Below are 22,494 nucleotides of genomic sequence, written 5' to 3'. Positions count from 1 at the left end.
CTTTTTTGCTGCACTCACTTTTCCCTTACATTTGTGACTCGCATGATCGCAAATTGAAGCCTCTGTGTGCGCAAATCCTTCCATGAGCTTACTCCGATGACAATGATGAATATGTCACCGATTGCCTTGCCGAAAACTTACTGTGACGAAAGTGTGTCCTCGGTTGGCATGAAATGCTGCAGGCCGCCTGCACCTCGAGGCTGTACGCCTCAAGCCTGAACAGATGCTTCACACTGCCCCCTCGCAGATGGGCTTCTTTTCAAGGGGCCCCAAACCCTCCTCCGTGGCGGCCCGCCTCCGCCTTGGACGAGTAAGTATATGCATTGAGTGTGGAGGTCTAGAGCCATGGGTTAAGTTGATCTCGCAGCTGGGTTGACCGCCCCATTCGTCCCATCAGTCTACGACAGCTGTTTTTCTTCGGTCGTACTTTGACGGAGAGTCGATTGCTCAGTTCGGCCAACTATGTTCGCATGGAGCTGCCCACGAGGTTTGGCCTTGACTCCCCTCTGTCGTGCTTTACTAACTCGACTCCAGACTGGCCCACCGACTGCGTGAGATGCAACGACTTCCTTATGTCGTTGTCACCAACCCACACCTCTCTCTTGTCTACGAATTGTACTACAAGTCCTTCGAGAATTTTCGTCGAGTTCCGGTGATCAGGACTGTGGAAGAGAACGACCATTTTTGCAAGATTATTGGAGAGAATCTGAGAGAGCATTTGGCCGTAATCCCGAACCTGGTCATGGGAGTGCTCGAGTGCCAGGATCTCGTGTCGGCGGACACCATGGACAATTTCGTGCAGGCCATGCTCCGAGCTCGAATCTCCCGCCGTGTCATTGCTGAACAACATCTTGCACTGACAGAAACATTCAACTCACCGTGGCACGTGCCTCAACCTAGTTCGGAGAACGAGTTCGTCGGCGAAGTTTTGCTTCGATGCAACGCGAAGGAGATCATTGAACGCTGTGGACGATTCACTCAAGAGATCTGCAAGTCATCTGCTGGCGCTGGCCCTATTGTACCCGACATCCGAATCCAAGGCCACGTCAATGCTACATTCCCATACGTATTGAGTCATCTCGAATATATTATTGGGGAACTGTTACGAAATTCCGTGCAAGCCGTCATGGACAAATACCGAGACTCCCGAAAACCACCTCCGCCAATCGATGTTCTCATTTGCGAGGCACCTCAACACGTCGTTGTCCGCATCTCCGACCAAGGCGGAGGTATCCCGCGCGACATCATGCCTTTTCTGTGGTCTTTTAACAAAGGACCAAGAAGTGCCTCGCGACTCCAGAATTTCAAGGATGTCCCAACCCTTGCAGCCACAATGCAAGAAGTTCGACAGGCTAGAGATGAAGTTCAGGGGGGACGGGTGAGAGATTCTTCCCTGAGCACGCTTGCATCGAGGCCCCCCGGGCTTAAATTGGGAATGGGTCTGCCGATGAGTCGAGTTTACGCGGAGTATTGGGCCGGCGGGCTGGAATTGCATAGCCTGGAAGGTTACGGGGTCGACGCCTTTTGGCAGATTTCGAAGCTGGGCAACCAAAACGAACAGCTTACCTCACGAGCAAGCATCGACGCCGTATAGGGCGTTCCTGACCGTGGAATTTGTCCCGTGGACGATCGACGCTTCCTAGCGAACCTTTCTAGGTCCATGAGCGCAGATAAGCTCCACGAAAGGAAGCTCACATGGATTGCTGCTGTCACCTATCCGCCCACACCAACTGGGGACCTTTTTAAATTTAGGTCTGCTCGTGCGTTTCAGCACAGAGCGGAATAATCATTGACCGCCGTTATGGTCTTTGATGCGTGAAGGCCGCTGATAAACCACAGATACTTACATGACGGGAAGTGACATCTTGCAAGTCTGAAGACGAATGGGGTCAGCAAAATGATCATGAAATTCCTAGTGGAATGGTAGAAAATGGCCACCATATAGTTTCAGATTTGCCTTTGGACGTCATGCTCAGCCAGCAAGGCGTGTATCTCCTGCGGCTGAGCGGTCGGCTTACCAGAGTTGATATTCTCTTCATCAGAATTCGGACCAAAACGAAGGCGGTAACACCCACCTTTGCCATCCAGAAAAAAATAGATTATGTACAAATGTTCCGACAGTCAGGTCATCACCGCATCATGGTAGCCGTGGGCCCTCGTGATGATGGTTTTAGATGCGGAAACCCGTTGTGAGGTTTACTCTCGACACACTCATCGGAATCACCAGCTTCATGGTGACGAAGGGAGTAGTAGCTGACGACGATTTGAATTGGTGGTCTGCAATTTGAGAAGAGGGAAAAGAAAAAGCTGAATTCTTCAACGGAGGTGGAATCTTGTCCCTTGCGCTAAGGCCTGACTGGGATTAGCTGGTTTGAGGGCTCGGACTAAGCCCTTTTTGCAACCCCGGGCTTGCTGCGCGCAACATTGATTGGCGATTGGTGGCCAGATCCAGTACCAAACCATCTGCAACCACTTGCACACCAAACTGCGCTCCCACTGTCTTTCTCAATTCCTTGACTCGAACTCGACCTTCATCTTCACTCCTCGATATTGACCATTTGTAACAAGACTTTGATCCTCCCCGGAGCTTTTCCTGCATTTGTATTTCCACACCCCTTGCTCTCATTTGGCCGTTCGCCGATAGTGTTCAATTCGATCGCTAGTTCATCTCCTCCAATTTGTCTAACCACCACTCTGTTTCCAATCCGCGGTCACTCGCTTTGCGCCCCGAGATCACTCCGGAGTTGACGCTGGCTCTCACGCGAGCTTTTTCTCTCTTTTCCTCCTGCCGCCGTTGTTGTCCTGCTCATGGAAAACGCAAATTTGTGGACTAGACGCTCTAAGTGGGTTCCCGCCGCCGTTTTGATTCCTTTTGATTATTGCCCAGCATAATGCTGATAGTTCTTCTAGCACCGGCAAGCTTTCGTTGTCCATTAGAGACCAAGAAGGAAAGGATGGCTCTAAGATAGACTCCCCCCGATCCTACAACGGCCGACGCTTTGGCGATTCCTCCTCGCATGGGAAGATAAACCCCTTCAACGCTCTCTCCCCATCCGCTGCGAAGTCCCCTTCAGCCGGCGCATCTTCTGCTTTCGGGCTAGGCAGTGGTGCCTTTGCATCATTCGGCTCTGTGGGCTCTGCGAAGAAGACCAACACCCCCGGGACTGCGTCGGCTTTTGATTTTACTTCTCAGGAGAAGAAAGAGAAGGAAGCAGAAACACCTGGGGAATCCTCGGAGGTAGAACAGACTGCAGAACCCTCCTCTCCGCCGAAGCCCTCAAATAACCCCTTTGAACACCCACTCCGAAATACGTGGAATTTGTTTTACCGACCTCCCGCCAACAAATTTTCAGATTATGAAAAGTCTACGCTCAAACTAGCTTCCATTAGCTCGGTAGAAAACTTTTGGACGATATACTCTCATCTAAAGCGCCCTTCTCTATTACCCACGGTCTCGGACTATCACATTTTCAAGGACGGTATTCGTCCGGTCTGGGAAGACGAGGCGAATAAGAAGGGCGGGAAATGGATTGTGAGGCTCAAAAAAGGCGTTGCTGACCGTTACTGGGAGGATCTCTTGTTAGCAATCATTGGTGACCAATTCATGGAGGCTGGAGAGGAAGTCTGTGGTGCAGTGCTCAGCGTGAGAAGTGGCGAAGATGTTTTGAGCGTCTGGACAAAGATTGATGGCGGCAGAAACATCAAAATCCGGTATGTCATCATTCCAGACGTCGCCCTGTTGAAAAGTCACTCACACAAGTGCAGGGAAACCATCAAGCGATTACTAGCTTTCCCCTCAGACACCAACATTGTATGGAAAAGCCACGATGATAGTATTGCCCAACGTTCCGCCCTCGATGAGGCTCGCCAACAAAAAGCAAATGCCACTTCGGGTTATCCGGGAGTGGAGAGACGGCGTCAAACATTGCATGATGATTCTGAAAAGAGCAAAGGACGAATTGCATCATAATAGGGGATCCGAAAATCCCCTCTGTAGGATTATTGCATGTATTCTCTAGATAGGACCTGGCTCCAATGAGGAGAATCCAAGTCTGAAACGCTGAAATTACTGATCAAATTCTTCAAATCTTTCCAGGAATATTACCCTTGTTGATGTTGTGTAGAAGTTGCCGAAACCATCGTCCTCTCCGTTTCCATGGTATTGGGGGGCCATTTGCTTTGGCCATTGTCGATAACCTTCATCAGCAACCTTGACGGGGAACGTGCAAAAGATAGCTGCGGAGTTGAGGACGACGCCCACAAACTTTGCTACCTCCCACGCATCCCTGTGCCGATAGTAATATCCTCATGTTGGCAACAAAATCCTCGATTGGCTGCTCATCAAACGTTGTTCTTCAGGTGAAACGCTGCTTGTGCTCAATACAAAGTCGCGACTCAGCAACTGTAAAGAAGAAAACAGTTTCTCGCGCGAGCATGACAATCTGACACTCGGGATACTGCAACATGCCCTAATATTCAATCTCTTCAATGTATTGGTACCCGGTTCTAGAGGAACCTGTACCCACATTCGGGCCATGGGCAGCTAAGGCATCGATTTCTTTCGCCCCCCCCACACACACACAACTCAGGAATCAAGATGGCGGGGGTCATATTCAGTCATCACATCATCGTGGTGGAGGAACCTCTCCAAGGAGATGTGTTCCAAGTCCCAACATTCCTCGTCCTCATAGCACTGCTGGGCTGGTGGGATTGAGCTGTAGTGTAGCGACACGCAGCCTCGACGGACCTGGATTTGAATTTGTGGGGATTTCCTAAGGGCACTTTATCTCTACAAGTTTAATTGCAACCCCCAGTTTTATTCCATACACAAACGCTGCACAAGCACCGCATGAATGAATGCCCTTCAATAGAAACCGCAACCTAGTAGGAAATGCAGCTTCCAGCGGCAAATGCCCCGAACCTGGTTCGATGAAGTGGTCCGGGGAGGCTTACAATCCTTTAATTCGTTTTTTACATCTAGTCCCGGTCCTGCTGGCCCAGACAAGAATCCGACACCTCGCACCCACTCCGATGCCTCTGCCTCGCATTCTCATAGGGCTCAGATGCCCCAATACGGATCTAAACGATACCTTACCAGGAACGTGAGAAGATTTGTGGAAGATAATGACAATGAGCCCTGGGATCCAATCGAAGTGAGTAGCAGCCTGTGAATTGCTTGCATAGTTTCCACCACCAGCAAAGCTACCGATAAACTAACCGTTTCCCACGAGCAGATTGAAAGTGACGAAGACCCGCCAGCGAATTCAAGAGACCAAATAACAAGATCCACCTTCGGTATACAAGAGGCTCCTCGGCGGTACGTGGCCATCCACGGAAAAGAGACGTTCGCGGAAGGCATAACTGAATATTTCACTTCCAGAATGCGCCACGCGCCTATACACGACCGAAGCCAGACGTCAGAATCAAGAGACGAGGCCAGACTTCTCGGTGGGTTAACGTATGTCTCCACATCATACTGAGAGAATCAATCTGCTCAAGTTTATAATAGCAGACGTGATCCTGGCGCCGTCTCCATAGAGGACCCAATGAAAAGAATAGTCCCAGTACGTCGTCTCATTTCCATGCTGCTCGTTTCTGACATGGTTACAGTTCACGTCTCGCTACAAGCCACACGACACACTGAGCTCTGCACGTCCAGGAACACGATCAGAACATATTCTACATCGGACTCAACCATTACGAACCCCTGCCCATCCGCATACTAATTCTCAGTCTACTGGGAATGATTTTCGTACGAATGATCACATCATCCCTAACAAAAGACGGAGGCTCGAGGAAGATCACCGGAATGGGAGCACCGCTGCATGGGCAATTGATCTCGATGACGGCCAAGTTATGGACGATTCGCCCGATGAACTTCAGCTCAGTCCAATACCAGCCCCTGAAGAGAACAGTTTGAAAGATCGAACTCGCTCCAAACCTGACCATGAAGAGCATAGCTTGCTTCCGAGAGCGAGCACCCGGAACAGCATGATCTTCAGACCAGAGAGATCCATTTCCGACCGTCCTTCTCCAGAGGATGAAGGCGACTTTACGAAGGTCTCAGCAAAACAGAGAAAGGCTGAAAGGGACAAAATGTTTAGAAATTCTTCTCCGGCACCATCAAATCACCTCTCAGCCGGCAGAATTTCCTCTCCTTACTTCAGTCGAGCCGGGACTCCGTCGGAAACGCAACGTCAAAAACAAAGGCAGAGTCGCATGGAAGCCCTCACACAGGAGAGCCCTGATGCCCTTCATGTCGATGATACCTCAACGTCTCAGCCACAACCTGTCGAATCTGGAAAGTCTCTGGTTGAAGTGTCAACGAGAGATCTGAGACACGTGCACACTGGGAACGATCACAGCACAGGAATCACCAAACCGGAAAAATGGGCCCACAAGAAAACATCTAAGTCTCGGAGTACTTTCAAACTGGAAGATATTAGATACCCCGGCCCGACTTGCCACTCAATGTATGTCTTGGAGGTGGATAGTGAGAGGAAAGAAATTTCGATCAATACCGAATCGCAGATGTTAGGAAATGAACCTGTCATGGAATCTCGACCAATAACAAAGATCCAACACGTTCAGTTTGGTACTGACGACAGTCCCCTGGTAAGACTTCAATTTTCTCGACGCGAAAATGCACGGGAACACTTTGAGGATACAATGAACCTGAGGTTCGGCTCGCACAAGGACGCGTACAACTTCGTGACCCTCTTACGAAATTTGGTGGTCACTCTAAAGGTCACCGACAAAAAACCGTAAGCGCTGACACGATTCAGGCCGGGAAAAGTGACTGACTGTAACCAGAAGCTGGATGGAGGCGGCATTTGCAAACTTCAAAACCGGTGCTCATAACGCCAATGCCGAGCCGAGCCGTCCTGATGATCTCCGAGCTGAACGACGTGCTTCCCCTTCCACGCCGTTGGAGTCAGCAAAAGCGTATACTGGCGAGAAACGCATTCGTCAGGTTGATAAGCTCGATGGACCATCTCTCACGCTCCAGGCACCTACCACAATATCAGGTGCAGATCGGTCTAGCCTTCAGGAAATGGATGCACCCCTCCAGCACATCAACAACAACGAACCGGCGCCACAATCCAAGCCCCGTGAGAAGCCACTGGATCAGTCTCTTCAGCTCCGGCGGGCAACTCGATCACAGGACAATAAAGAAGCACGTATGAATGGAGGGCTGCAGAGTCATGATCAACCAAAAATAAAGATATCAGAAACGGGGATATTGGGGAAGCCATGGACAAGAGATCTGGTGTATCCGAAACCTGGCAAGAGATCTGCAACGGTCCCATTTGAAGATCTCAGACGACTCGACGATGATGAATTTCTCAACGACAACCTCATATCCTTTTTCATGCAATACCTGGAAACGCATATGGAGAAGAACAAGTCAGACTTGTACAGGAGAATGTACTTCTTCAATACCTACTTCTACGAAGCGCTCACCAAAAACTGCAAAGGCAAGAAAGGCATTAATTACGATGCTGTGAATCGATGGACAAAGAATATCAACATCTTCAACCGAGATTTTGTGATTGTTCCCGTTAACGAGAACTTTCACTGGTACCTTGCCATCATTTGCAATCTGTCATATTTTTTACCAAAGCCTGACGAAGAAGATGAAGATCAAGTTGATCCAAATATTCAGGCTACTGAAGATGTCGAATCCACTGATCAGCGAATGGAAGAAATCGAAAAGCAAGCTGAAGCATCGACTGAAGATACTCAGAGGTCACTGGCTGAGCTGTCAATTGGTGACAACGAGAAGAACGACACCTCTACGTCCACGGCTCAGCCTAAGAAGGGGCCGCGTCGACGCAAAGCTGTTCGTAGATCACTCCCAAAGTACGAAACAAACAAACCAGTCATTATCACCCTCGACTCTTTAGGCTCATCTCGTTCTGCTACATGCTCGCTCCTCAAACAATATGTGGCCTCAGAAGCCAAAGACAAGCAAAATTTGGACATTAATCTGGCTGATCTGAGGGGTATGACGGCAAAAGGAATTCCAACCCAGAGTAATTTCAGCGATTGTGGCCTCTATCTCTGCCTGTACTTGGAGCAATTTGTGACAGACCCGTACAAGTTTGTTGCCAGGATCCTTCAACGAGAAGAAAGTGCCCAGCAATGGCCTCAAAGAATTAGGAGTGGACATTTGAGAGCAAGATTGCGCGACTTGATATTGGAACTACATCGGCGACAAGAGAAGGAGTTATCTAATATGGATCTACCGGAGGCCGGGAGCATCTTGATCGAACAGACAAGAGCTTCCCCCGAATCGCCCCCTCGACGCAAATCAGCTACCAAGCAAGACATCGAGGAAGCGAGACTCAGATTTGAACGTGTTGCCAGAGAATACAATCGGAACTTCGAAGATCCTCCGGCAAAGGTGGCAGGACTGACTGACTCGACGCGAAAACCCTCTGCTATAGACAGAAATATATCAGTCGATTCTCCTATGGATAAACCTGTTTTAGGCGTTGACCGAGACAAAAAAGAGGACGACCCCATCATCATCTCGGAAGGAGAGGCGCGAAGCCCGTCTCTTTCGAAAAAGCTATCTCCATACCAGCCTCCTCCCAGAGCAACTAAAATTGATTCAAAATCTGCTGCCCACGTCAGAGCATCTCTGCCCACCAGCCACCAGGTCGCCGCGTCGAGATCTAAATTTCCTCCGCATTCCTCACCAGGCGAACTAGCAGCCCAAATGCGCCGCGGGAACGACGAATACGAATCCAATAAGAGACGTCGAATAGATCAGCGCGGCAGCCACTCTGACAGGAGGAGGTCCAGATCCCCGAGTGCATCTACCGATTTTCTATCTGGATTGCGCAGCTACTCGAGAATCTCGCCTAACTTGCCACCACCGAGGTTCAACGACGATTCAGACTGTGGAAATGTGGATGGAGACACGAGTATCAAGAGAGTAAGAGACAGCCCCGGGCCACAAGTTGTTGCGGAATGCCAGGCCACAGGTGACGAAGCAATGCATGGGCTGCGCAAGCGAAAGAGACGAATGGGAATTTCGCCAGAGAAGCGACCGGATGACTTTTGGGCTGAATTCGATTTCAATGCCGAGATCCCTGAGACACAGGAGTCGACGAATATGGAGCGAAATGATGGACTTGACGCTTTCCTTGCTCAGGCGGCCGATAGAGACTTTGAAGTCTATGAAGATTCAGATGCGGACCCGGTCCCAGAAGTAGTAGCACGAAACTCCACACGTGGGCATAACAAGGATGATGATGAGATGCTCCTTCACTGAAAGAAACTTTCTGCATCCATCCTCTTACGACAGAATAGAGCTCTTGAAAGTCTCGGGATAGCTGTGTAGTTCAAATAATGAGCAATGAAATGACCTGATCTTGGATTTGATTCGGATTCTAATCCTGATATACACTCACGATCCGCTTTTCCTGTCCCCTCTCTGGATTCTTTGGGACGCCTGTGTTCTCTGGACAGCTTCCCCGCTAACCCACCATATCTGTGTTATCTGTTACCTGCTTGTCATATTCTCTGTTCAATGCAGGAAGCCTGCCTGTCTACACGCCCTTTATTGCTGTAAATGTGTCTGAGCAGGCTCAGACCAAGTGCTATCAATCTTTTAAAAGCCATGAAGCAACATGTACGTGTTCGTACAAATACAGTATCACTTTTAAGGCTGTTGATCCTTTTCATACATAGCGAACCCTGCGGACGCTCTCGAAAGCTCAGAAGGAAACTTGATATCGCATATCGCACCCCCCCCTTTTTCACCAACAACTAGGGAAATACAGCTCATAGTGACTATTTACCGGCCCCTTCTCTCAGCCAGTTGATAGTAGGAGAACAATAACAAATTCTTTCATTTTGGGTAGAAGGAAGAAGTCCGATGTGATTTTCTTAGCCGCCAATGAAAGCATAGAGCTGGGCAACAGAGTTGAAGTTAAATCCTGTCGTCAAATATTTTGGTGTATCAAAATCCGTTCTGACAAATCTATCCAGTGCATAGATAGGTAGGCTGTCAAGTCAGATCGATGATTTCGGCCGGCCCGTGTGGTGTCTGTACGTATTCGGCGTTGGACGATGGGATGGCCGACTTTGGCTTTTTCGAAGAACCTTCAGCGCCAGAATTTACGGACCGTTTCACCCCTCTCTGGTCCGTGCCGGGTTGAGAATTGGTGTCTTGTTCTTGCAAAGGTGGCCGAGAAAGTGTCGCCGAAGCAGACTGCTGAGACGAATCTGAATTCGATTTCTGCCGGTGTGTCCTCCCATACGCGATCTCCGCAACATTCAAAGAGAGAATCGACCGAGCCATATCTCCGAGATAGAGCTCCAAGGGGCCAGCGGACCTGAGATCCGTCGTCTTTCGCTGCGCATCATCATGCCTACATCTCCAGGCCTTGCACTCCTCTCCTATCAAGTCCCTTTTCGTGATCTGCCAGACGTTCGGGTTGGAGTTTCGCAAGGTTGTGACGGTGTACGTTGTTCCATGGATATCTGTGAAATGCTGGTGCAAATGGTGGCGCCGCTGCTTGCCCACGGGAAATCGACCAACTTGCTGTCTCGGATCCTGCAGAAACCGGTTCACAGCCGCACAATCACTACAGAAAGTACCTCTGCAGCCGCGTGGAGGTTGAGCCCAGTTTACTCGGCCGCTTGGTTCCTTCCCCACGCAGGTTTGGACGTAGCGCTCTAAGATCTGAGCGACGAGTTCGATGCTTTGGGGAAGCGGCTGCTTGCTGGCCTGGTCGAGCTTGTGGCAATCGACCTTTTGCTCTAGGATCGACTTGACAAAAGGTACCAGAGTGTATTCACATACAACATTGTTTGCCGCTCTCACCTGCGTTTCGAGACACCCTTGGATTTCCGCATCGGTCAAGACGTTCAAATTGATTGTGTGGTTGAGTAATCCGGCAATGTCAGCTCCATTCAGCAGGCTGTCCTGATACTGCTTGTCTTCGTCCTCTTTTGTGAGGGGCGGTTTAATCCAATAGTTTTCTCTATTGTTAGTGCCGACGGGCAGGGCAATTGGCTTTGACTCTAGCCGAAAGTTCCGCCAGATATTTGCGAAGATCGGTGTACTAAGTGCCACTCGATCGTTCAATGACAAAGTTTTATGTGCCGTTCCTTCCTCTGGGATTTCATCCGGGGAACCCACCCACTCCATGAGCCGATTCGCGAACCCAACTTGGCAAGCCGTACTGCAGCTCTTAACCCGTGGCACAATCCTGGCTCAATGTTATCAAGATATTCATGGACAAGAGACGCTAGTCTGGCAAGCTTTCACCGGCACGTACCGTTGAACAATATCCTCGGACTCCCATGCATCAATAATATCAGCAAGACTCGAACAATCCACCTTGCGCATTTTCCCCGAGTTCATTACCTGATCTATAGCTTGAACAAGTTCCTCGGCCATCCACTGTTTGAATCGGGGAGAGTCAGCGAGATATCCTTGTTCAACCATTGTCAGCGCTTCGTGTTTGGCGGCCAGAGTGGTGGCAGAGTCCAATGCCGTCTTGATCCTAGATGCAAGTCAGCTCACACACCGAATATACCAAGTCTGGAAACTTCGTGTCTCTCACCTCGCCTTGGCAAGATCAAAATGGCCCTCAAGCGCCATTATGCGTCCCAGTTGCTCAAAAATTTCTGCTCCCCACGGACCGCTGATCCTCTCCGCGATCTTGTCATAAAGATCAAGTTTGTCACGTTCGAGTGCGATCGTGGCAGCTTCGTTCATGAGAGCTCTTCCGGATGTCTGATTACGGCCACCGATTGGAGGCAAGCTCCGACGCGATCCCTTGAAATTCGCGATGGCTTGACAGAGATATAATGAATCTGCTTTCGCGGACGAACACGAGTCTGCTTTCCTGCGCAGTTCTTTCATCCAAGACCACACTTTGTCATCTCTCCGATCGCAGTTGTACAAGAACTGGATGTTTTCAGCAGGAGGGACGATTATTAGCACCTGTAAGACAGAGAGGTAAGACGAGAGCCCAATGAAACGGGAGAAGACTTTCACTTACCGCATCACGATACCAAAATGTGGCGGTACAGCCTTCATTCCCAGTGAATCCAGAGTGTTCCTCCGAGTCAGGATCCTTCTGATTGTAGCCTTCCAGATCCAGAATTGTGTCTTCATCAACGTCCACTCCAGAGTATAGTGTGGGATCATCGACTCGGGAACCGTCCAAGGAGACAACGTGATTGATGGAAATCTTGCGTTCAAATTCTTCTGGTTCATAGGATAGACCCGAACTATACCCATTATAGTCGCCTTCGTCGTCCTTGATGACTGTCTTTTCCATGGTGGCAAGGTATAATTTAAAGTCTAGTTCAGCAGCTACTTCTTGCAAACATTGAGTTTGACCGAGATCTGAGCCTTTCAGGTGTCGAACCCCCAGATTCGCCTGTGTATATTGATGTTCGAATTTGTGGATCAAGTATTTCGGAGATGTCGGGTCGGCTTGAATCAAGGCAGTGTATTGGTTTAGGGCCGTCACCAATCGTTGCTTATAGACGCCGAGTGATGGTGGTGCCGGCTGGCCTGGTGTCCCACCTCGTCGGATCAGGTTGTAGGTCAACACCAGCCGATAACCCTTGGTGACAGGCTTGACTTGGTGAAGTACATCCGAATACCACGCTGCGAATGACATGCCGAAGGCCGAAGTCGGCGAAGTTTTGAATTCCACCGTGTCATCGCCGTGGGATAGCACAAGATCTCCTCCTTCATGCATAGATGACAGGCAAATAACCAGCGTGCCGAACATCCCCGGGACTTTTTCAGTATCTTTGTGCGGAAGGAAGAATGAGTCTTCTTCGTACAGGAGCAATTTGTACAATTCAGCGGCTACATTCTCCGTTCCGCAGCTGAGAAGCAGACCCTCGTAGACGTGGTGAAGTACTTTTTCCATCATCTCGTCCCATTCCGGGTTGGAGATGGTAAACTGAGATGGATCCAGCTGCCAGGATTTTCTCACGGCTGTGTTGACAACAGTCTCGGCTCCTTTGCCGAACGGGCTCTGTTTTGATTCGGATTTTAGGACGTCCGCATCATACTTCGATAGTGGTAGGCCGATGATACCGTGATCATTCAGTATCAAGCCCGGATTTGGGGGCCTCTGAATGCAGCTTCCGCAAGCGAATGAGCTAGGGCCTAGTATTTCAGATAAAACTGTGGCGACTTCATCCTTGATGTCATCGGCCAACGGCAGACACGTTGCCGCTTTTGCCATGATAGTTGAATAGCAGATATCTCGAAGGGAAAAGGACAAAAGAACAAGGCTATAGGAACGAGGCCCGTTCCCAAATGCTCAGGCCTAGCGGATCCACGTGTCAAGTCTTTCTCGTGTGCAGAGTTGAGGAGTACCAGTGGGGAGTAAGCGCTGTGGCAGTAATTAGAAAGTTCTGAAGCTCCCACACGCGTCAGTCTCTAGCGCGTTTTTCGACACGTGACAAGGCTGCCCTATTTTAGCCACGAGGCTAGAAGCAGACTAGCCCCCCTTTTCTATTTCTGCGGAGCAAAAGCAAACAAGACGAAGGATGTGGGCCCAGCCCGTCACGGGCTGGGTGTGCTTTGTATACTGTTTACCTCCGGGTCTGAATGTTTACATAGTTGTGATGCATATGGTGCACTCTCCCAAAAAAGCCATGACTCGCCGCAAAGAGTAGTACGACACCAAGCAATGAATGCGTGAAGGATGAAAGAGTGAGGATTTGATCCTTGCAGAATCGATACCTACCACAAGAGAAAGAGCCGCCGCTTGGTTGAGTAATTGGCAAGTTTGCACAATGTCGAAAGGGCTATAATCTCCCTACCGCATCTCCCCTGACTTTGTTGCAGGAGGTGAGATCTAGACGTTTGGTAAAGTCCCCGATTAAGATTGGGCTGGCGCCGTATCTCGGCTGAATGGGCCGAACTGTGATATTAGTCCGCTTCTCAAATTCACCCCAGGCTGACCGGGCGTTCTCGATAATATGCTCCAATCCAAAACCTGAAGGATTGAATGCAATGACTGCACATTTGAGCAGATGGACATGCTCAGGCAGCCTCACTGACGACTTGTGCTCTTAGGTCAGCCCGGAAAACTCAACCCTGAGGAAAAGACGATGTGTAAAGTTGGAAAGGCATGTAGTGCACAAGAGTGTTGACTAGAGCGAGGAACGGCCGCGTAGATTGATTTGATTGAATCCATGTTGCATTTGATAAAGATTTGATAAAGACAAACCCACTCCGGAACAGCCACATCTCCCTCTGTCTGTCTGACTCTCACAAACGTAACTGGAGGAAAAACTTGATCCATACATCCCAGGAGAGAGAGTGCGTGCTCTGACGTGGAAGCTCTTTAGTGTTGGTCTGAAATTTCCGTATTTAGGGGATACACGGATCGTTCGATCATGGAAAGACATATATACCCCAATATGGAAAGAGACTCGACAAATCAATCAAGGGAACTATGATCCACTTCCATGAAGTTCTTTGCACTCTGGTCCGTTGTCCTTGCAGGTCTGGATCATGAGAAGAGCAGAAACAAGCCCGGTGAGGAGCTGAAAGTCAAATTGTGACTTCGAGGCGTCCTGCTGAGGGTTTCAGATTTGTCATTCCCCTGTTCCGATGTCTCTTGTCTTTGCCAATAATTCCTGGGCTCTTGCAAACTCCGAGTTGTCGTAAGCCTCTTTCTACTGAACCTATAATCCATGGGCCGACCTGGCTTGTGCAACGCTTAACTTGATCGTCGGGCGGGGGCAGACAAGGTGTCGAAGTCGAATCATTGGAAGGAGATGATATCATTATGCTTACAGGAAGCTTCGTGCCGCCATTGATGCAGGGCAGGGCCCAATGGGAACCAACGTGTGGTCCAACCTCATCCTAGTGCTGAACGGAAGCAAAATCGATTCCCTACTACCGCACCCATACTCTGCACATTCCTGGAGGGAAGCTGAGGCGCTGCACAGCAAGGTGTGAAAAGTCGTGCAGAGAGCTTTATAGTCATGGAGCTTCGAAAATACATTCAGAAGTGGAGATTTGAGAGAGGTCTTCTATATGACTCAGTGATCGTTTGAAGAGGGAGAAATTGACTCTACCTTGGCAAGGCTTTGCATAGCTGCCTGTACCAAGCTTGCGTCACCCATCAAAGGGTGGGGGTTGGGGGTTGTGGACGACGGCATCCACCTTGTCGCAGTGTTGTCATTGGGCCTGGACGTCGGTGCAGCCTTCTGGAGGAATGATCTTCATTCTAGAGCGCCTTGTTGGAATCCTGAGAGCGACGGTCGTCTTTTCACGGGACGGTCGATGCCGATCAGCAGCGAACACATCAAAAGGAAGGAGAGGAGAGGAGAGCGAGGCAAGAGCTCTGGATCCCATCCACATGATTTGTCGCTTCGATGTCTCAGGTGTGGATTCATGGGTAAGCTATCGTTATGCTCCTTTTGATGTTGTGGCAGAGTCAGGTTGTTCATTCTCCAATGATGCTAGTACTAATTCGAAATTTTGATCTGTCGGGCACAGGCAAAGAGAATGAGGTTGACCCACAGAGAGAAGAGGGTTGCGAATAGATCAGCGAAATGAAATGGGCTTCGGCGTTCCAGAGGGAGTGTTCCATTCTAACTGCGGTAGATGAAGGCATCATGTTGGTCTGGCATGTTGAATCGAGAATGGCATCCAACACCACTTCCAGATTGGATGATCTCCAGACTCAAACCATATCCTCCAACTTATCACACAGGTATAATAATCCTCATAGGGTAAAAGTGGACCTCGCGTATTCTTGCTGGTCATTATGGAATTAGTTAGTCCTGAGCAGCTGCTCGTGAGGAGCCCGCTCCACTATTCGAAGAAACATGATCAAGCCCTCAATCCTCTATTGTTTCGTTCCTTGCGACGTCACACGGTGATACCTTCTCTCAATGGCAACAAGACAATCTCAGTGTATCACGCATCAGCGATATGGATCGAGCGTTGTCCCCATATGTATGATATATGAAATGTGGATTTGCCATTGCAGGCCTCATACATGCACCTCCCGCTCTCTTGAGATTCCCATATCAGTTGCCCATGGGTAGTCTTCTAGACCGAACGCTCCAGGTGAAAAAAATATGTGTGCTGATGAGGTGGTGGTGGCTAAAATTGGGGCCAGCTTTTCTCGGGGGACCAGCATGACGTGCTTTGTATGTGAAAGAGTGCGATGCAAGCGATCGACAAGGTTGTTTCCCAATGCACGACTATACCCAAGATCAAAGCAACAGGCTCGCTTATCCTGAATATTATGGGTGATGACTAGGAGTATCTTGCGTATGTTTGTGTCTGGGGTATCAAATATTGGAGGCATCGAGTACCTTTTCTGATACGCAATAATTTTGCCAAATTTTTACGTGTAAGAATTCGTATCTACGCAGAAATTTTTTTCAGCAAGGCGAAAGGAGCCTGATTTGTAAGTTGTAACCGTGGCCATTACATATTGGAGGAGGAAAGAAATTTGATGGAATTTATTGAGCAGCCAATGCACGACGAGCTCCTTACGGAATTTGTCATGCTGAGGACTATTGCAAAATACAAATGCGTCGCTAAAGCCTCAATCCCAAGTTGCCACCATTAGCAGTAAGGAGAAGAACCGTATGATACGATTGGTTGGGGGACTCTAATACGGATTGTATTAGTAACCCATACAACTCCAAATGATCGGCTTGTCGCCAGCAGCGGAGGATGGATGTAAGGCAGGTTGCATGTCATAGTACAGTCAAGTGGCTGACATCACTGCAAACTCAACCTCCTCTGGCCGACCACTCCGTAAGTAATTATTGGGGTTTCTCTGAGTTGCATGAACGCTGGTTCAAGGGCGACGGAAGGGTGTTCATAGGGATGATGCTGAAGACGTGCTGCTGTGGGTAGTCTGCTTGGAAAGGCCCGTTTGTGCGTGGGCGTCAACGCCGGACGGGGAACTTCGTCGTCGGGCTGAACGCGCTACGGCATCCATTTGTTTTTTGGTGTGCAGATGCATCATTCGAGAATAGGAGGTCATTTCCGCAACCGGGTCAGCCTCATAGTCGAGACCGTCGTGAGATCTTGCAAGACCTTTCACGGTGGTAGGCATCTTGGCTGATGAGAAGTCAAGCAGCCTGATAAAAGGTCTTGGGAAGTGTTTCTCCTGAGACGAGGAGAAGAAATTTCACTGGAATGAAGTATACCTAGATATGAGATACACTGTCAAGAGAGACGCATGCAGAGGAAAGGGGTTATGTTCGAGGGCAAAGTATACATATAGGTGTATACATCTCATGCTGATACCTGCAGCACGCCAGGCTGAGCGGCATAACGAATAGGAAATGACCGCCCTCACCAGACAAGTGGGGGCAAAGCATTCCCAAAAGTTTCTGAGGTAGGTGGCGTCTGAGAAAAGCCATTCAAACTGTCCGGGGGGAATGCAGTGGTATGCATGCCGCCTTGAGTGTAGCCACCTTCACCAACCTGAATGGCCAATCTGGCGAATTAGACTTGGAAAATATGACGATCATTTGGAGAAAGTTGGCATCCGATCCCAAGCAAAATGACGATTTCCATGGAGGACATGAAGATCGAGCAAATGAGAGTGCGGGAAGTCCTCACCAAGGCTTGAAGATGGCCCTGCCGATCAGTTGGACGGGGATAAGTCGTTCAGGGTCTCGAGGTCAAAGCATGCAAGATGATCGCATCTTGCATTCGACAGTTGTTTAGCCCCAGGACTAAGGACGGGCTCTTCTAGACTCAACGGGCTTTTCTCGCGACTTAGTCGAAGGAAAATTGACACTTGGGACCCCACGATATGCATCCTGGGGCTTAGCAGAATACTGACCTGATCATCGCCGGAGGATTTTCGCGACTGAGGTCGCGACCAAGGGACAAGAGATAAAATGGTCCGGCTAGACACTGTTGATCAAGTTATTGTGAAACGATGCGGGTGAGACACCTACGGCACTCTTTGAAGATGCTGATTTTGAATTTAGAACCCTCATAAAAAGGCAAAAGCTTCAAATTTCGTCGGTAGCTCATTGGCAGATGGTAAGCTGCCCAAGAGGCGTTGGGGACGAAAACCAATGATAAAGCTCGCTGCTGTTTGACGTAGATAATGACGTCGCACAAGCGTCCATATTAACTATATTTGACTTAGATTAGTTGTAGCCTTGCGTCTACCAAGCCCGCCACTCTCGGCATTCATTCGCTAGCGGTATGGGCGGGTTCTCACCGAGATATATATATTCCCCATATAGGATCCTGGATGCTTAGATGTCCATAATGACACAAGGAGGATGTTGGGGCTGACAGTGGATCTCGAACTTTGAGCTGCTTCTCATAGATATCTATGGAGATGACAACGAAATCAGCCAATCAGGACCAAGAGAAGTATTCCTGCAGCCGGCACTGGAAGCGGGAGGTATGCTCAAAGACTAATTAACGTGTAGGTAACATCTAAAATAAAATGCTATTGGAATTCTTACTCGAAAGGCTTGTGTCTGTTTACCCCCGACCAGTTTTGCGCGTGCCGTCATGGTAAAATACTGCAGATGTTCTCTGAAAATATTTTTTCTTTTTCATTTTTTTTGTTAGTGGAGGGAGCTCGGAGAGTTTGGCTCCCTCGCATCGAAGGATGACTCGATTCGACTCGATGATTGAGGACATCTGGACAGTTGCTGTTAACGTTTGCAACACTCAATTCGTTGCTGAAATGCTCAGCCACCATGGGGCATAGATCGCCGAAACGTGCTCGAAGCCAGTCTGGGACCTGTAAGCTGAAACTCAAAGCAGTGTACCTCATTTCAGGGTCCTGCGTCAATAAAGCGCAGCTCTCGCCTTTGATGTTGTGCACCAATTTGCGTCATTGCTTGAGATGAATTATTGGTGTAAAATGGATAATCGTCATTGTGACAACATCCTCGTCCACAACATTCACAGTGCTGCTGAATGTCTCCGTCTTCTGATGCATGGCACCGAAATGATTGTTTGTCAGATCGATCCGACTGCGAATTCATTCCCTTTGCGCGCTCGTTTCATGCAGTCAAAATTTTATATGGGCCCAGTCATCCCGAATATGGAATTGCAAATTTATTTTCAACCTCCATTTCTGGCGGCATGCAGGTGGTCAATTTCGTTTAACCCGTACGTCTGGATCTCCTTGACGTCTCCCCGGTGGATCGTTCCTTCCTCCGAACTGCTCATTTGGTTGGAAAGGCCAGCTCCCCGGAGGAGGTGGAGGCGGTAGATTAGGCGGTGCTGGAGGAATCGGTAAATTCTGGTATCCCTGAGGGGGGGGAGGAGGTGGCGGCGGCCATGGTCCAGTCCAATTTGGCGGACAGGGCGGTGGAACAGGGATTCTGCCGGGATCAAATGGCGACGGAGGAAATGGTAAACCAATGCTTGTCGACAGGAGCGGTGGTGGTGGCGGCCCGGGAGGGGTGTTGACGAAATGTTTCGGTGGGCTGATTCTTGGAGGTAGCCCTGACCGCGGAAGGCTCTTTTCGAGAGTGTAAGAGCGAGTTCTCGATGGTGATCGACTTCGACTTCGACTCGCACCCCATCGGCTACTGATTCTTCCATATCTACTCCGGGAAGCTGATCTGCTGTAGGATCGAGACGACCTGGAACTGGCGCTCGAGGACTCACTCTGACGCCTGCGTTTGTGATGTACCCGGGCGTGGCTGCGGCTGCGACTGCGGCTTGAACTCCTTGAACGAGTTCGTCTGGCCGAATCATGCTTGTCATCTCTCTCACGTTTCTTCATCTTCTCGCAGAACGATCTCGACCATCCGTAATAAGTGTCTCCAACTAAGTCTCCCGCCTCGTCATGACATGATGTTTGACCCATCTCGTCGATTTCCACAGGCGGTTCCTCTTCTTCGGGCTGTGGGATCGCATTCTCAATTCGCTCAACGTCCTTCAGGAAATCCTTCAGTGCATTGACGAGACTCTCGTCGGCTGGGCCGGCTGAAAATTGCAGAGCGCGTATTTCGTCGGGTCGCATCGGTTGTGAGCTGTTGGGGACAATATGATGCATGAGATTCCCCGCAGGTAAATCATAGAATGGCAGCGTCGGGTCTCCATGCGTCGCGGGTATCACGTAAGGAAGCTCGTTTAAATTGTTTTCAGATTTTGACGGTCCTTGCACCGAGAGCTCAGTCTTTGGCGTGATACCGTGTAATGAGTCGAGTATACGGGCGAGATCGTCTCGATCAAAGTATTTTTCCTCTTCCCATATCTTCACGAGTTGGTCAAGCCTCCTTGAGACTCTGAGTTTCGCTTCCGACGCGGTAAGCTGAAAAAGGTCGACTAAAAATGGTCGAAGAGATTGTGTCGAGTTGTTCTGGAGGTCCACGTCGGAGTTGTGACATTTGGCATGATGAAGAAGATCATTCAGAAGGTAGAGGATATGAAGTCGCCGGCGCGAGATGCTGGTTCTTACTGTGCCATCTGGCTGCGTTGCGAGATGTTTCGAGAGGGTGGTCAAATATTTTCCCAAGGCGCCGGTTCTCGCAGCAGAGATCATGACATTTTCCAAAAGCCACCGTTTGCATGTCTAAAACTCTTCAGTCAATCTAGCTCATGGGGTCTGTTTCATTCTGGCAGTCTCCAGACCTGTATGTTGTCACTCGAGCACCGTTCGAGCGCAGCTTCGAGGGCGCTGTGGAATTGGGGGATGTCATCACGAGAGACTTTGGTAACATCGGGTCGTAGGAGGGAAGCGGCAAATGCGGCTTTGGCAATTGAAATATGATGAGTAGCCATCGCGGTCACGTCGGAGATGGGATTCTGATGTAGGTGGTTGACGTCCACAAAGTGCTCTGCAGAGTTACGTGACCTTCAAGGTTGGTTTGGTGATTGACTGTGATCTTATCTTATCAGTCGCTTGTGTACATGTGGTTATGCGCATTTCAGCTTACAGTCGGGATAAAGTCAAATGCCGCTGTTGGCCGCGGGGCAAGGCGCAACCCTCTTTCGGCATGCATTCCGCGTATTTATCGAGCGGCCCGCCTCTTTTGCAATCTCCCGCCGTGGTATGACAAACCGTGGACAAAATAACCATGGTGGTATGCCACTCTCAGCCAGTGTTCACCCGTGAATTGGCGATCTCAGGCCACTGCATATAATTTTCTTATTCCTCCCCGCTGCCTGACAATACTGACCAAGCACGCAATCGACTGAGTCCTCCAGATCTTCTCGAGTTCTGATTCGAGTGACTCAGTCGCAACACTGCCTTTCGCGAACCGTTTCCCAACCGGGTTTCCCTTCCCCACCACCGAAGCACGTTGCACCAATCTTTTGGCCTGGAATTTCGATTACGAGATCGAGGACCTTGCGACTCTCGAGTATATAGGTTTCCTGATTTCCAACCCATCTTTCACCGATCGTTCTTCACTTCTACCGCCTACAGTCTTTCTTTACCTCCTCGAAGTCTGGCCTATATCTATAACCATGAGCCTCACAACCACTCTCACCAATTCCCTCACCCAGACAGCTGTTCGTCACTTCTCTGCCCAGGCACCCAAGCCAGCCACCAGGTTACAATCAGCCGTGGCAGGAACACTGATTACCTCGGCCGTCGTCCTACCTTTTGTGCCTCCTGCGATAGAATCAAAACGAGAAAGAGATTCAGGACACCCAAATGCCTCGAAAAAACACTACGCACCGCTGTGCTGCCACGCTTGATAGGAACGAAGACACGAAGATAGAGTAAACCAGCAATTTTCTTCTTGGGCGTTAGGGGGTCTCTGATGTGCATTGGAATGGTGGGTTGGAAACCTAGCATAATACCCACCTGAGAGGAATCGGAGCAAGAGATGTTTGGCCCAGCCTTCGACATTGAAGAGCTACGAGCCATGAATATACCCAACAGTCGAGTCTCTCCACCAACGATATAACACTTCCCGCAGAAGCCAAATGGCTCGTACAATTCCGTCGTTGACTCCAGCCTTTGAGCTTCCCTTGTTCAACTCAACCGGTCTCCTTTTTTACTTTTGAATGGTTCGGCTGCTTCATATTTGCTCTTCTCACGTACTCTTTGCTCTTGATCGACAGGTGCGTGGCCCACGGGTGCCACATCTTCGCTTATTTCACTGCTTGGGCTTCCCACATGATCGAAATCTTTCGAAGAATTTGTTTGTGATTTGGCTTTGGCTTTCGACTTCGTCGCTGAAGGTTCGTTGTATTCAGCAGCTTCCAGGCGCCGGAAACGAGACTGCTTTCGTTGCTCGGCCTCGTAGCGAGCAGCTCGGTCGGCATTTATGGATTTCTTTGCGAAGTAGTATGCGCCTCCACCAGCAACGCACAGAACGGCCCAGCCGTACCTGAAAAATTATTTCGTTAGCAAGTAGTCACACATACACCACGAATTCCCGTGTAGTTGACTCAGTTGTGGCTGACTGATATACCGTCTCGAGCTCCAATTGCAGGAAGAGATTGCACGGGGTGGGGTGAAGGGTAGGCATACCAAGTTGATTTAATCTGCGCATGTCGTCAGCAACAAAAAG

General features: G+C 49.5%; 7 protein-coding genes across 7 annotated transcripts; 3 read left to right on the top strand and 4 right to left on the bottom strand.

The window, feature by feature from the left end:
• Positions 1 to 173: 173 nt before the first annotated feature.
• Z518_00907 (uncharacterized protein) lies at positions 174 to 1,594 on the top strand (the record flags this gene model as incomplete). Its single annotated transcript, XM_013421508.1, has 3 exons — positions 174 to 310; positions 368 to 487; positions 535 to 1,594. 3 exons carry the CDS (start codon positions 174 to 176, stop codon positions 1,592 to 1,594), a joined length of 1,317 nt encoding a protein of 438 aa, XP_013276962.1.
• Positions 1,595 to 2,808: 1,214 nt separating this feature from the next.
• On the top strand, positions 2,809 to 3,970 carry Z518_00906 (uncharacterized protein; the record flags this gene model as incomplete). Its single annotated transcript, XM_013421507.1, has 3 exons — positions 2,809 to 2,843; positions 2,911 to 3,711; positions 3,766 to 3,970. The coding sequence occupies 3 exons, from the start codon at positions 2,809 to 2,811 to the stop codon at positions 3,968 to 3,970; spliced, it is 1,041 nt and encodes a 346-aa protein (XP_013276961.1).
• A 940-nt stretch (positions 3,971 to 4,910) lies between these two features.
• On the top strand, positions 4,911 to 9,283 carry Z518_00905 (uncharacterized protein; the record flags this gene model as incomplete). The annotated part of the gene is made up of 7 exons (XM_013421506.1): positions 4,911 to 5,153; positions 5,235 to 5,344; positions 5,411 to 5,458; positions 5,510 to 5,558; positions 5,611 to 5,752; positions 5,855 to 6,764; positions 6,814 to 9,283. The coding sequence occupies 7 exons, from the start codon at positions 4,911 to 4,913 to the stop codon at positions 9,281 to 9,283; spliced, it is 3,972 nt and encodes a 1,323-aa protein (XP_013276960.1).
• A 738-nt stretch (positions 9,284 to 10,021) lies between these two features.
• On the bottom strand, positions 10,022 to 13,235 carry Z518_00904 (uncharacterized protein; the record flags this gene model as incomplete). The annotated part of the gene is made up of 4 exons (XM_013421505.1): positions 10,022 to 11,228; positions 11,298 to 11,525; positions 11,586 to 11,968; positions 12,027 to 13,235. 4 exons carry the CDS (start codon positions 13,233 to 13,235, stop codon positions 10,022 to 10,024), a joined length of 3,027 nt encoding a protein of 1,008 aa, XP_013276959.1.
• A 3,615-nt stretch (positions 13,236 to 16,850) lies between these two features.
• On the bottom strand, positions 16,851 to 17,090 carry Z518_00903 (uncharacterized protein; the record flags this gene model as incomplete). Its single annotated transcript, XM_013421504.1, has 1 exon — positions 16,851 to 17,090. The coding sequence occupies one exon, from the start codon at positions 17,088 to 17,090 to the stop codon at positions 16,851 to 16,853; it is 240 nt and encodes a 79-aa protein (XP_013276958.1).
• A 2,022-nt stretch (positions 17,091 to 19,112) lies between these two features.
• Positions 19,113 to 20,752, bottom strand: Z518_00902 (uncharacterized protein; the record flags this gene model as incomplete). Its single annotated transcript, XM_013421503.1, has 2 exons — positions 19,113 to 20,543; positions 20,603 to 20,752. The coding sequence occupies 2 exons, from the start codon at positions 20,750 to 20,752 to the stop codon at positions 19,113 to 19,115; spliced, it is 1,581 nt and encodes a 526-aa protein (XP_013276957.1).
• A 1,201-nt stretch (positions 20,753 to 21,953) lies between these two features.
• Z518_00901 (uncharacterized protein) lies at positions 21,954 to 22,476 on the bottom strand (the record flags this gene model as incomplete). Its single annotated transcript, XM_013421502.1, has 2 exons — positions 21,954 to 22,311; positions 22,349 to 22,476. The coding sequence occupies 2 exons, from the start codon at positions 22,474 to 22,476 to the stop codon at positions 21,954 to 21,956; spliced, it is 486 nt and encodes a 161-aa protein (XP_013276956.1).
• Between the last annotated feature and the right edge of the window lie 18 nt (positions 22,477 to 22,494).

Source organism: Rhinocladiella mackenziei (assembly GCF_000835555.1).
Source record: "Rhinocladiella mackenziei CBS 650.93 unplaced genomic scaffold supercont1.1, whole genome shotgun sequence".
NCBI classification, from domain to species: domain Eukaryota; kingdom Fungi; phylum Ascomycota; class Eurotiomycetes; order Chaetothyriales; family Herpotrichiellaceae; genus Rhinocladiella; species Rhinocladiella mackenziei.
Note: the sequence above shows the minus strand (reverse complement) of the source record. Positions and strands in the feature narration are given on the sequence as shown.